This window comes from Gekko japonicus, unplaced genomic scaffold (assembly GCF_001447785.1).
Source record: "Gekko japonicus isolate JY-2015 unplaced genomic scaffold, Gekko_japonicus_V1.1 scaffold46, whole genome shotgun sequence".
NCBI lineage: Eukaryota > Metazoa > Chordata > Lepidosauria > Squamata > Gekkonidae > Gekko > Gekko japonicus.
Window position 1 is genome coordinate 959,182 of NW_015169173.1, and position 14,122 is coordinate 973,303.

Genomic DNA, 14,122 nt, shown 5'->3' on the forward strand with positions numbered 1-14,122 from the left:
GCCACTTGAGGTGGCACTCCTCCAACACCCCTGGAGCGCGGAATGCCTCCCCAGCTTCAGGGGAGAGCGTCCGCCATCGCTGAGCCGCAGACCGGAAGTCGCGGTGCTTCCACACTTCCAATCCACTTTGCAACTGGATTTTACACTGTAAGACGGCAAAATCCATTTGCAAACTATTACTAGAGTGCATTGAAAGTGGATTATTAAGTGTGTGTGAAAGCGATAAACAGAACTAGGTCTAATCTAGTGGTGAGAGTATTGAGTCTGTGAGATCTTAATTCTGACACAAATTACCTTCTCAGCCTCCACTGTTTGCTCTCACTCTGTAAAACAGGAAGTTTATTGTGGTAGTCAATGAGGTAAGAACCATAGACCACACTGTTAAAAATGCTTGAGCCAGATAAGAGGTCCAGAAAAGGAGACAACACAGAGTTTTAAATCATTGGCACTTAGCAGAAAATCGATCCCTTCATTCCCATCTGCTGGAACAGAACAGAATTCCTTTTGAAAGGTACAGTGCTGCTACTTTGCAGTCTGGCAAAATACGGAGAGCTCCCCCAATCAGCAGGATCAGCAGGGGAAAACAAGGACACTAACAGTGCAATCCTAAAAACACTTTTCTGAAAGTAAATTCCCTTGAGTAGACCTGCTTAGACTTACACTATCTGGGGCACAGTGCAACGAAGCATCATCTACTCTGACCTACATTCACTATAAAAGACAGAGCTGGAAAGCAAACCATTGCTTCTGAATGGTCATTCCAGCCCCTTATGATTCTACTGTTAAAACTGATAAAATCAGTTTGCTTTCAGAGTAGTAATGGCAAACAAACAAAAACCCCTAGTTTGGAAAGGAAAGTGCAAGCAGCACTTACTGAATTTGTTCTGATGGACAATTATGCTTTCACAAAAAGCATAGCCAAACTGGATCCATAACTTAAAATTTACAGACAATATTCTCCAAATATTAATAGTCCTTTATGGGTGTTTTAACAACCTTAAACAAAGCGCTCCCTAGAACATGACGAATACATTCCGTAACCTTGTTTTCTCTGATGTCATGGGGACACCCTGTACCATATGACAGGGCTTGACAAATCCTAGGTGCTGGGTCACCATAGCATCTAGAAACGCCATCATGGCAGCCAGTATTTTCAGCAATGACTTATTGCCGTGTCCCTCAGCAATTCTCAGTGGAAGTACAAGCTTATTTATCATCTTGCATCAGCATGTTTTGTTGTATGATTCCAAAATTAACATGCACAAAGTACTTGTCATTGCTGGCTTATATGTAAATGTAAGTTTACACCATTCAATAGTGCTTCCTGAATTTTGTCAGAACAAGGAACTTCTTGACCTTCTCCATGGCATGGGCCATTAGAGCATAGGCTTCGCAAGGTGGTCCAAAGACTTCAATGAGGACACGCAGGTCCCTATTTAAGTAAGCATACTTTGGATCACATCCTTTGCGCAGTTCCTCTTCCTTTGCCTTGTCTCTCATTGACCCTTTCCCAAGAACAGAGATCTTTGCTCCAGTTTCTTCCTGCAGCTGCTTAATGGTGTTGTCCTGGGGTCCCAGTACCTTCCCAACAAAGTCAAACTTTGGATACTGCTTGACCAGTATCAGAACCCGTTCCTTCAGCTTCATGTTCTTGTGGGAAAACAAGTTCAAATAAGTCTCTTCCCTGAACTCTCCTGGGTCTCCCAAGTGGCCTGTGAAGTGGTCACTACCAACCGTTTCCACTAGGTCACTCTCTGGGGAGTCCCAGGTGAGTTCTGCTTCCCTCTCCTGTGTTTCAAGAGAGTTGGATAGGAGAGCTCCCTCCCTGGATGTCTACTGGCCCTCCCGCTGGGGCTGATCGTCACCACACCCTTTTTTGGGTTTGGAGTCTAGTAGTTCCCCCTCCTCTGGGGTTACCAGGCCCTCCCTGTCACTTGCAGCTGCTTGTTCAGGCTGCCCCGGTGGTGTAGCCGACCCATTTCCCTCCTGGGCCCCCTGGGCCTCTAGAACCTGGGTAATCTGGCTTTCACCCCTGATGACCTGACTGCTAGTCACTGCTTTAACTGTAAATCGGCCTGCCAGAAGATCCCTGACTAGCAACACTGGGTAAGGTTGGTCTTTTTTCAACCCCGTCTCTGTGAGGCACTCCTTCCCCCTCCATTCCAGGGGCACCCTTACCACTGGTACCATCTGAGATCCTCCGCAAGCTCCCACAATGTTGAAGACCCTGTTGGGCATAATATCAGCGTCAGATATAAGGTCAGACCTTATAAGTGAGATGGATGAACCCATATCAGCGTACCCCAAAACCAGTTGGTCTTTTACCCTCACCGGTTCTACGAAACCAGCCCAGTCTTCCAGGGGCTTCATTGTGACACTGAGGCATTCATGCTGCACTAATGCCACCGTGCCTTCTGTCACCTTTTGGACAGCTGGTGCCAGGGGGACAGGCTTGGGGAACTCTGCCTGTGCTTTAGGGCAAGTGGCTTTGAAATGCCCAGACTCCCCACAGGTATAGCAGGTCCAGCTAGGGGGTCTATCTCCCTCTGGTGTCTCTGAGGATTTCCTAACCCTAGATGGGGTAAGAGGCTCCCTCCTCTGGGGAGGGGGACTTGGTCTTCCACCCCTTCCATCTCCTACCGGGCTTTTCCACTCCATCCCTTCCCTGATGGCTACCAGCTTGTCTGCCAGGTCAGTGGCTTCAGTAAGGGTTTTGGACTCCTTATCCTTGATTAGACATTTTAACTCCTTAGGAATCTTGGAGTAAAACTGATCAAGGAGCATCAGTTGAGCCAAACCCTTCATATCAGTCACCTTGGCCTCAGTTAACCACCTCCCACACGTTTCTCCCAGTTTGGCCCCAAACTCCATGTAGGATTTACACTGCTGGGGATTTAAGGCTCTAAACTGCTTGCAAAAGTGGTTAGGCCCCAACTGGAATCGTTTGAACACCGCTGCCTTGAAGTCTTTGAAGGTGATCCCTCCTTCCTGGCTAGGCATGCTGTGGCATACTGCTGCCAATTCCCCAGTCAGGATGCTGCAGAGATAGGCCATCAGGTCTGCTTCTGCCAGACCCCACTGGGTAGCAGCCTTCAGAGTTGGCTAGGCACACTGAAGGGTCTTCCCCCTCCTTGTAGGGAACAAATTCCTTCAGAGTGACCTTGGATCTTTTTACTCTGGTTCACCTGAAGGCATGCCATCTCCATCTCGTGTCTGCGTTGTTCCTCCTGTGCCTGAAGATGCCACTTCTCCATCTCCTGCTCCAGTCTGCGTTGTTCCTCCTGGGACTGAACTGAACTTTTCCATCTCCATCTCAGTTTTCTTCATCTCCTTATCCCGCTCCAGTCTGCGGGCCTCTATCCGCATCCGCTGCAGTTCTAGTTGCAGCTGGAGATTTGTTTCTGGCTGTAGAGGGTGCACCACTGCAGCTGCTCCTGTACCCTGGTTATGGTCTATCAGGAGGGTTTGCAGATCAGCCACATTCATACCTGAAGACTCTCTGGAAACTGATTGGCTGTAACCCTCCTGGAGCTGTGGTTTGGTCATTTTCAGGATGTCCCGTATCTTTGCAGGCCTCATCCTATCCAACTAAGCTTCTCCTACTCCAGTCGACCCGAAAAAGAAAAACAAAGCCCTTTTGGATGGTTGTTCTCAGTGCGCTTGTGCCACCCGTCTGGTCCCAGGAGAGACCAGTGTGGGAGTGGAAAGCAGACAGCCTACAATCCCCATAATGCTTATAGAGGGTTATAGCCAATCAGTTTCCAGAGAGTCTGTGAGGAGAATATGACTTAAGCTGTTAACTGTGAAAAGCAATGTTCTTTCGTCTCTCAGCTGCGGTCTGGTCTCACAGAGGGGACAGGCTGGTCTGGTGAGAGAAAAAGATCCCTCACTGGGGACAGAGTGAGAACAGGTAATGTAGCCTGGCAGGCTGTGGGCCTTGAAGGAGTAACCAGTTAAGCGAACTAGGTAGTCGCATTAGGTTTGTGTTTATTTTGCCTTTTAAACACTGTTAGATCTTTTAAAGCACCTTGTCTTGTTTTCCTTGCCCCGGTACTGTGCTAATAAACCATTTTGTTTCATTGTTACCTGCCTGGTCATCACGCCTATGTTCTCGGCTTAAAAGGGGGGCATTTTTGGATGGGCTTGGGAGGGTACCCTGGGTCTTCTCAGGGGACCCGAAGTCCAGGGTGGTGGCGGCGGATGGTGGCGACCCCCTGGGGTCATGACACTTGTCATTGCTGGCTTATATGTAAATGTCAGTTTACACCATTCAGTAGCGATGGATGAATTCATTGCTTCACCAGTTACTTTCTATACTGCCTCCAATATTAATTTAAATAGAGATTTTTAGAGCAACACTGGAATTATGAGAAATTGGGGGAAAGTTCGATTAGAGGTTACCTTTTTGTTATGGTGATGACAACCAACCACAGTTACAACTACACATACTTCAATACTTGTCATAGTTTAAAATTACAAGAACCTGTAAAGAGGTTTTGTGGTACCAATAATTAGAAAATACAGTCATTAAAATACAAAACTCTGAAGTTTGGCTCCTAAATTTCGGGGCCAGTTTCTTGATCTAAAGCAGATTTGTCAAGTCCTGCCTTATGAATTTGTTCCAAGGAGTTTCTGAAGAACTTTGAAGCTGAACACAACTTCCCTTGGGGAAACCAGGTGGCTTCTCGATCGGCCCGTGACTCGAGATTTCCGGATTACTCAAACCTCCCAACGATCACAAACCCACGCGGTGCTACTGTTAGACTACTTTCGATAGCTGCCATCCCCACTAGCAGCCAAAAGGCTGATCTGTGGTGGGAGGAGTGGCTGTCACTCACCCGTTCACCACGAAGAACGGGTCCTCCAGAGACACCGCTGACCGATCGAGTCAGTCTCCCCGAGTCGCCTTCAGGAAGAGAGCGCCAGTCCGGTCAGCCGGGCACGGAGAGGACTAGCCACACGTATGGGGAAAGCGTCGCATGCTTTCCTCTCCCGCCCCACACTGAAGCCTCCCAGGCGGCCACTTTTACTGTGGGCGCCTCTTCCCGAATCTGATCGGACTTTCCCCGCCCGTCTTCCAAAGTGGAACCGGCCTTTCCTAAAGGGAGGAGCCAGACGAGGGGAGGAAGGAAAGCACCCTGGATTTAGCTGGTTAGAGGGAATCCCCGGAATGTCTGCTGGTTTGGGTGGGTGTGTTGGGGGGGGGGAGCTCGTTTCTTTCCACTCCTCCCCCATTCAGCTTCCTGGAAATGGAAAATGCGTCACTCATACAAAAAAAAAAACCCCGGCCCAGAATAGCAGCACATCCTCCTGGGGGTTCTCATTCATTTTTTTTCTACCTCTCTCCCACTTTTCCAAAAAAGTAGGTTTTCTTTTCTTTTAAAAAACGGATTTTCCCTATTATTTCAATGCAAGTTTAGTGGAGGTTTTAGTTTGTCTTGCTACCCGATTCGTACGTGTGCATCTGACTGCAGCTTTAGAGGTACGTGTACGGGAAAAGTCACAGTGACAGTAGTTATATCAGGGGAATAAACGATGCACTTTATGCTTCCTATATTCTTCGCTTTACTTGGCCTTTCCTGAGTCTTAGCTTGCGGCACCCAGATGTGCCAACTGAATGTCTCTAATAATTTAGCTTGTGAGGACGGGGGTGGAAAACACCTGCGTGGAAAGAACTAAGGGAATGCGTTCACTTGATGCCTTTAGTAGCTGAGTTCATAGCGTCTCTGTACCGCTAGTTTCACAAACAGCGCCTATAAACAAGCGGGGTGAAATGTGTTTGTTGCTCTGCCGGGGGCTACGTCGCACGTAAGCAGCCTGTATACAAAGTATTGTGCTACCTCACCTCGCAGTGCGTGTAAACAGATCAACTTGCAAAGCAGCCGACAGTCCTTGGACCAGCTCCCGGAAGCTCAAGTAAACGCTCGTCACCTTTGCCCATGTATGGAAACAGGAAGCGAAGCCACTATCGACGTCAGCATTTTTAGAACGGCGGGTAAATGCAATGCAACTTCGACTCCTCCCCCTGTCGTCATCGCCCAATAATATATGGAGGGAAACGGTCACCAAGGAGACTGGGGTGACCTAATAGAGGGCGGAGCCTTTTCAAAGGCAGAAGCCGGGGGGGGGGGGGGGGGGAGAGAAGCGGTAGCGGTTGAGGGTATTTCTTTCTTCTTGAGGGTCGGCTCGATGGGCGGCTCTATTTACCTTTGTACTCTGGGTGTATTGGTGAAAAGGCAGAACTGCCCTTCCATCCCGCGGGTAACAAATCACTACGAGGCTTGTCAAGGCAGACGGCCTTTATATGCGGTCCTTTGCGGCTATGTTAAGGGCGTGAACGTGCGTGCTTCAAATGTAAACTGGTGTGTGCAAATAAACACACAGCCAGGTGGGTGCGGACGACATGATGTAATCCTAGACAGCACTTGAGCGTAAACCCCAACAAGCAGACTAGGATAGGACAATTGCGAGTCGGCATGCATAGGATCAGGCCTTGTCAGTTTTCAAACTTCTTTTAGGCCTGGCCTGAGTCAGGGTTCTGAGTAGATTTCATTAAAATTGCTGGTATTCACGCATAAAGGTACCCAGGGTTGCAGTTACAACCTATTTGGTATCCTTTTGGTGGAAGTTGCATTGCAATTTAATTTAAACTTATAAGATGTACTAATTGTACTACTTTTATGTTTACTAGTACAATAACAGGCAGTTTCTCCCCCTGATTTCTGAATACAAAGCAAGGCCTGAGTTAGGAATACTACTTGCAGTTTAACATGAGTTGTGGAATGTTGCATCAAGCAAAAAACAGAGGAAAGTGCACTTTAGTACAGTAAGCACTTTAGTACTAGGTTGCCAGTTCTTTGTTTCACATCCTTATCCCAGAGGCTAAAAACTTTCTGTTTTGCTCAGTACTACAAGGGAAATTTATATTTATTTTATTTATTTATTTTTCATATTTATACCCCGCCCTCCCTCATGGGCTCAGGGCGGCTAATGGTAGCTTCCTAATCTATCCCCTTAACTTTCAAGCAGCAGCAGTCCCGGGCAAATCAACTGCTAGTCCCATCTAACAGACACCCCTTTTCCCTTTTCTACCTTAATGGCAACATTGCCATGGAAGAGAAGCAGTCTGGGTACCTATGCTGTAGAGGACAGAAATCCTCTCCTCTACATCTTGCCTGTGTAGGAGCTGCTGGGGGGGGGATGACATGACCAAAGTCTTTGGAATTTGTGTGGGGCAATGGAAGTAGTAAAGCATATCTGAACAGTAGTGCATCATTCCCAGCACACACTTGCTGTTTATTGTGTTGTCCGGAGCCACTGAGAGTGCAAAGTGTCATGCCCTGAACAGAGAAACTTAGTTCTTGCACATGTACAAAAATGGTGTCACATACCAGAAGGAGTGGAACTGCCCTTTTCTTACACTTTGGGAAACAATTGGTATGCCTGACTTAGAAGTGAGCAGCTGGAAATTAAAACATTGCCTCAGCTCTTTGAAGAGAAAGAAGAATGCAACAATCATCATCATTTTTAATTCAAATGCCTTTTGCATTTTGATAGCTAGTAAGATTAATCAATTTTAGAAGAACTATGAAGATTGCAAGCACCAACTTTCAATCACAGAGCATAAATCTGTTTTGGGGTTCAGTCCAATTAGTAAGTAAATTTTAAATTTTATTTTGTAGTATTAAAGCATTTGAAATGACATTCAGTGTCATACATATACAGGATGTTTATAATTTGTTTTAATAATTATCTGCATAAATACACCAGATTCGTTTTTGACTGAGAATTACAGCAGTATCTTATGCAAAGTTATACCAGTCTAAGCCCAATGGGCTTAGAATGGAGAAACTCTGTTTAGGGCTGCATTGTTAATTGAGTTTCCAAATGTGCGGGGGGTGGGGATCACCTGATACTTATAGTTGTCAAAACAAGGAACTTCATTCTTGTCCCAGATATCTCCCCCCTCCTCAATAGTAAGCCCAAACAGGGGGATTTCTACAAAGCAAAACTAGGAAGCTACTACATTCGTTCCCTAGCTTCGACTGACACAAATCATAGAATCATAAAACTTGGAAGGGGCCATGCAGGCCATCTAGTGCAACCCCGTCTCAATGCAGGATCAGCTGAAATAAAGGTGTTTTTGTTGCAGACAGAATTTGAAGTAAATTCCCTTGAAATCAGTGGCATTTAATTCCAAGTAAAATGTTCAGGACTTCAGTCCTAATGATGCTTGGAGCGTATATCTTGTGAATGTTAAGGCAGAAAAGGAACACTGAAATCAAATGCACATTCTAAGCAACACAGATTTAATTAAATTAGTAATGTGGGAAGTACAAAACAGGTTTTTGTTTTTATGCACACTAGGTGAATCATACCAAACTCAGACTTACTTCCAAATGAACATGGACAGGATTGGGCTGGATCATAGGAACCGTTTAAGTGATAAGGCACTATCACCCATTTTGTTTTGCTGGTTCACATATGCATGTCACAGCACACATGTAATCCCACAGATACAGCTTTCACAAATTGCTGTTGTTTTTTAATGAAGCAAGTACAGTAATCAAGCATGGAACAATCATATGGTGCATACATATGTGTGAATTAGGCAGTAATGGTTGGGAAATGAATAGGTCTACACCCTGAGTGAAGCTAAGTTTGGTCAGCATGGAGGTGGTATCTCCCCTAAACTTTGTTTGCACTTAAAGCCTGTCTCTATTTTAATATTCCTGGATCTACAAGTTTTGTGGCAGGTACAAAGAAACCGTATTGCCCTCAATGATACAGAGTAGGTATTTTTAGCAATGCTCCAAGTTACACTAAGCACTAGTTGAAATTACCATATTTCACACTGAATGTGCACCTGTGGTTATTGTGTGGCACCTACAGCCCCCCACAGCTCATTAAGGTCAGGTAAGGTTATTGCAACATTTAGTGATGATTTTCATGTAAGTATCAGTGGGCCAAGCATAGCTACAACCTGCATGTTGCTGTGAGGTATTTTTCAAAGAAGTCAGTTCATACATCAATTTCCAAGTCAGCAAGTATATTCTGGAATTTATTCATCAAGGGATGTCCATACACTTGTGAATTGCTTTCATAAGTTGGCCACATTTATTTCAGCTGGACAGGAATGTAATAAATGTGCTTCCACTGGGGGGCTTTCCACTAGAGAAATCCCGCCCAAACTAATAGCTTTACTCTAAAATAAACGATACGAGAAATCCGCAGCTTCCTAACAAAGAATTTAAAATTCAAAGAAGAAAGAAATCCGCAGCCACAGGTTCTGCACTGCGCTCCTTTTAACGTAGCATTCCTAGGATGTGTGCTGTTTGGTGGACAAATCTGCACCGCAGACATAGAGAGCAGAGCTCAGTGGAAGGAGGCCTAGGTTTTTGTGGGGGTTTTCCCCCCTCGTTGGACGTCGTGCCCCTGGGCGGCCGAAGGTTTCGCTTTTTCCTCCTCCCCTCCCCCATCGCCTGACATTTCCGTCTACCCCGCCCCATCTCGGAGAGGGCGGCCAGAGGCGCGCGGCAAAGGGCCGGATGCGGCTCGCAGAGTGGGCGGAGGAGGCCCAGGCGCTGAGATCACCAGCAGTATAAAAGGGAGCGCGCTGGGCGCGGCCCCGCTCATTCGGGGCGGACGACGCTTGAAAGGGCTGTTCTAATGAGGATCGGCTGCTAACAACAGCGCGCGCAAAAAAGGAAGGGGGGGCGCCACTTTCGCCTTCGTGGAGAAAGGACAAAGGTTTCCTGTCCACTTCTGAGTAACCCCGAAGAGTCCGGAGGCCAACATGGAAGTGCAGAAGGAAGCGCAGCGCATCATGACCATGTCGGTGTGGAAAATGTACCACTCGCGTATGCAGCGCGGCGGCCTCCGGCTCCATCGCAGCTTGCAGCTATCCCTCGTCATGCGTAACGCCCGAGACCTCTATCTCTCCGCCAAGCTGGAGGAAGAGGACGAGATGGCAGCTGGGGTCGGCCCTGGAGAAGATTTTGCCGGGCGGCAGCCGCAGCTGGACTTACAGGCGCCAAGCCCTCCACATCTGGAGGGGGCCCGAGCACCGGAGAGACTTCCGCAGGCACCGCTGGAGGCGTCTCTTCTCAGCCCGCAGCCTTTGGAGACGCCGCCGCTCCCTTCGCCTTCGGCCAGCCCCGAGCCGGAGCCCATGGAGACTCAGGAGGAGCCCAGCAGCTCGCCCGCGCCTCCCCAGTCTCGGACTAGCTGGAGCCGGGGCGCCTCAGGGCCTCCGCCGGGCGCCACCAAGCCGAGCCGCAAGCGCCGCAGCAGCAGCCTGGGCAAAATAGGCGCCGCCGAAGCCGGTCTGGTGCCCAGCAAGAAGGCGAAGCTGGTGGAAGAGGAAGGCGAGCGGCAGCCGCAGCGCCAAGAAGGGCCTTTCCCGAGCTTAGCTCGAGTCTTGCAGGACCGCTTCTCGGGCTTGATCCTCCCGCCGCAGGCGGCTAAAGGCAGCGAGGAGCCCAAGGCCAGCTGCAGGCAAGGGGACGGCGTGCTGAGCATAATGGTGAGAGCTGTGGTGGCCTTCTAGAGCGCCCCCGCCAGGAACTCGTAGCCGGAAACTTCTCGCTCCAGAGAAGCGGAGCCTGCGGAAGCCCCTCTTGGGTGACAGAGGAGCTGAACACCGCCTCCCACACCCGGCCCAGCGGCCCCCAGCTCCTCGGTGGCGGGGCCTTGGCGGTCCGGAAGGCGCGCAGCGGGAGGCTGGTGACGGTTGGGGGGTGGCGGGGGAGCCCAGGCGGGTCCCTCCTCCTTTCCCCGCCCGGTGGGGATAGGCGAGAGACACTCTGGTGGCTGGGGGAGCGGGCGACGCAAAAGCAAAAGCCTGCGGGAGAGGGAGCGACGCTTGCCGAAGGAGGCCCCAACTCGGCCGGCGAGCCCGGGACGCAGCTGTGTTCTTTGAGGGACTGGCCGCGCCAATGCGGGCGTCGGCGTTAGGAGGAGCTGAAATGACTTGACTTTGGGAGAGGGGGACGCTCCGGGGAAATGAGAGAGACTTTTGAAATACGTGGGATCATTCCGACTGATTCCAGACGGTTGACTCATGTGGAAAGCAACCACTATCTGTACGCTTTTTGTGTGTGCTAGTCAATAACAATGACGTCCTTATCCTGCCTTTTGAAAAAGTTGTTGCCTCTTCTGGTCCCCCACCGCCGACCAATTCTCTCTTGAATGGGATTAAAGGGAGGGGGAGTTCAGGATTCTGGGGCAGCTCCCCTGAAGGGTTAAAAAGTCTTGCTGGGAGTTGTTGAAGAAAGGCAGCTTTTGTCAGTCCCGCTCCTATCTGGTGTGTGTGTGGGGGGGAGAGATCTACCCAGCATTCTTTTCCTCAGGGCCATCCCTTTTTTTTTTTCCTTACCTAATAATGAAGGATGATGAAGTGGCCTGTTTCTTTGTGCCAGAGAAGATTTCAAAACCAGATTAGTTTTGCCGGTTTGTGTATGATGAGAGCAGAAACAGAAGGGGGGGGGACATCCAACCGGTCTTACTAGTTATGACTCATCTCTCATATGACTAGCATTTGCATTACACTGGGTCCAAGAGTGCAGGGGATTTCCTGCTTATGAACTGCCTTAGCTTTGTGTTTGTTTTTTTAAAAGGTGTGGGTAGAACCCTGAATGACTGTGTGTATGGGGGGGGGGTTAAAGTACAAATATTAAAGGCTTACTGGCAACTTTCCCGGATGCCTGAAGCTGTTGAGATATACATTGAACAGTGGTGGGCATTGCTGTTTTTACATAAACAGAATGTTTTCCTCTCGAGATTATCAAATTGGACATTTCTCACTCAGAGAGAATGAGATTGGTGGTGTTTTGGCATCATTTCATTTTTTTATAAATAAAAGTAGTCATTCTGTGAAATTCCAAGACATATTTTCTCCCTTTGCTGATTGCAGTATTTCTTCCACTTGGTCTATTGTGAAATGCTGCTTGTTGTCCTGTGTGAGTTTAATATAAATGCTTCCCAAGTGTGTGTTTAATGCAAACTCTTGGCCTAAGTGCTGGGAATGTTCATGAAACACTGTTTTGTTTCAAAACTGGCGAAATTGGTGTCTGTCAAGGTACTCTGTAATGCTGCCTTTATATCTTCAAGGTTTTGTCACTTGTGTTTATTTTCTATTTTTTGAAATGGGGGGGATACAGGCTTCTTCGGTTCTGTTTTTCACCCTCATGGTGTAAATAATTTTGATCACTGAAATAAAGGCCATCTGAATTTTTTAATTTCCCGTGGTGCTTCATTCTTGATCATTTTAAATTTTAAAATGTGTACATAGAGGGTTATCACCCTTAGTGGATGTGAAAGAGGGGAATGTTCAAACACTTCCTGGGTCCCATCAGTTACGCCTCCTACATTAAGAACTGTTGATGTTCAGAGGTTAAGGAAATGAAGAACCAAAGGGGCCTGAAGAAACAGCAAGGTAGTGGCAGGAAAGAACAGCATCTTCTAAGGGCCAGAATTCCAAGTGTCTTCACTACACAGTGAATTGGATACAAATCTGAACTTAACTCCCATCTCCAATAACTCAATTTTGTGCTCTTAAAAACCAGCCCAGAAGGCCTGTATGACCTTGATTGGTGCACTAGACTTCTAGTGCAGCCAGAACTAAATCATGTTCCTTGTTATGTGGCTGTTTCCAAGAGTGGATGGAGGCAAGGATGAGCAAGTGTTGCCTTGCTTAAGCTAGGTAGTTATTCCTGTTTGGCTTTTAGGCTATCACTTTTCGGATGTCTCTCTGCCAGGTACCAGAATTTTATTATGTATATAGCCAAAGGCCATCACAGTACAGAATTAGGATAGTAAAAAGAAAATAATTCTAATCGTATATAGGTAAAACAGCAATTAAAAGGAATTTTCATACAAATAAATATGGACCAGTTATAAACAGTAAATTTTTTAAATGATAAATCCAGTTAGTCATAAAAAGGTTAATTTTCTGAAGTTGCAGTCTTAGCCCTGATTTTTTGGGCAGCCAAGGCAAAAAGAGACACTTTATAACTGATGAGCGGATCAGTGTCAGATAATAGAAAGACCAGCTTGTCAATGTCAGAGGAAATTTTTTGCCCTATTAGCAGATTATCAAGACATTTAGATCTAACTGCTGTATACATAGGACAAAATAGTGTGTAGTGAAGAATGTCCTCTGGAACTGAAGTACCACATATACAAGAACGTAAGGCCAGTGGTATTTGAGAGTATCTCCCCGTGAGTAGAGCTGTTGGCATAGTCTGAAAATGTAAGGAAGTGCCTATCTGAGATTTTGAGATGTAATATTCACTAAGTAAGGAGATCTATCATGATCTCTTCTGAATAACTTAAACCAAGGGGAGAATTTAGACCTAGAGATGGTAAACCTGTCCAATAAAGTGTCACATTTGTAGATCGTTTCTTAAGTTGGTACCAATATTGAGAGCCCCCAACAAATTGTCTGGAATAGAATAGTAGGCAAGTATGTTCTTATAACATGTAGACCAGGATGTGTCTCTACATGACATTAGTTGAAGGCATTGTTTGCTAAATATGTTGGTGAGGGCAGTATTACCTTTATTCCAGGATCTGAGTAAAGCAAGGTGGATGCGAGCCCTAACTTAGGGCATACCAAGTTCTGCCCTCATTAGGGCTGCAGGGGTCCCCTTGGGCAGGGCAAGAAGTCGTCTTAATGAATAAGTTTTGAATTGATTCCAGGCTGGAGATTAGTCCTTCAAGCCCCAGACCTCTACACCATAAAGAAGGTGGGGGATTGCCTTGTGAGTAAATAATTTTACTGCGGGGTCTACAAGGAATCCACCTTTGGTGTGATAAAATCTCAGAATTGCTCCTTCTTTTTTTTTTTGTAGAAGCTTTAACAGTATCCAGATGTATTTTCCAATTTAAGGTCTCACTAAAGGTCACTCCCAAATATTTAAAAGAGCTGCATTGCTCAATAGCTATTCCATGAATACTCCAAGCAAACTTTCCGGGGTGTTTTCTAAAGACCATAACCTTGGTCTTGTTATAGATTATATTAAGAGCCTCCTCTTTACAGTATTCACCAAGTTGGTGTAGCAGCCTTTTTAATCCAATTTGAGTAAGAAATAAAAACCATGTCATCAGCGTATAATAAAAT

At 46.9% G+C, this 14,122-nt stretch overlaps 2 protein-coding genes across 2 annotated transcripts in view; one reads left to right on the plus strand and one right to left on the minus strand.

The window, feature by feature from the left end:
- Nucleotides 1-6,035, minus strand: part of STX10 (syntaxin 10) — a 16,939-nt gene extending 10,904 nt beyond the window's left edge. The window contains 3 exon segments of the mRNA XM_015415825.1: nt 4,839-4,875; nt 4,962-5,098; nt 5,932-6,035. Coding sequence (XP_015271311.1) covers nt 4,839-4,875; nt 4,962-5,098; nt 5,932-6,035 — 278 coding nt within the window.
- Nucleotides 6,036-9,646: 3,611 nt separating this feature from the next.
- On the plus strand, nt 9,647-12,222 carry IER2 (immediate early response 2). The gene has a single exon (XM_015415843.1). The coding sequence runs from the start codon at nt 9,797-9,799 to the stop codon at nt 10,547-10,549; it is 753 nt and encodes a 250-aa protein (XP_015271329.1). The 5' UTR covers nt 9,647-9,796; the 3' UTR covers nt 10,550-12,222.
- Nucleotides 12,223-14,122: the final 1,900 nt, after the last annotated feature.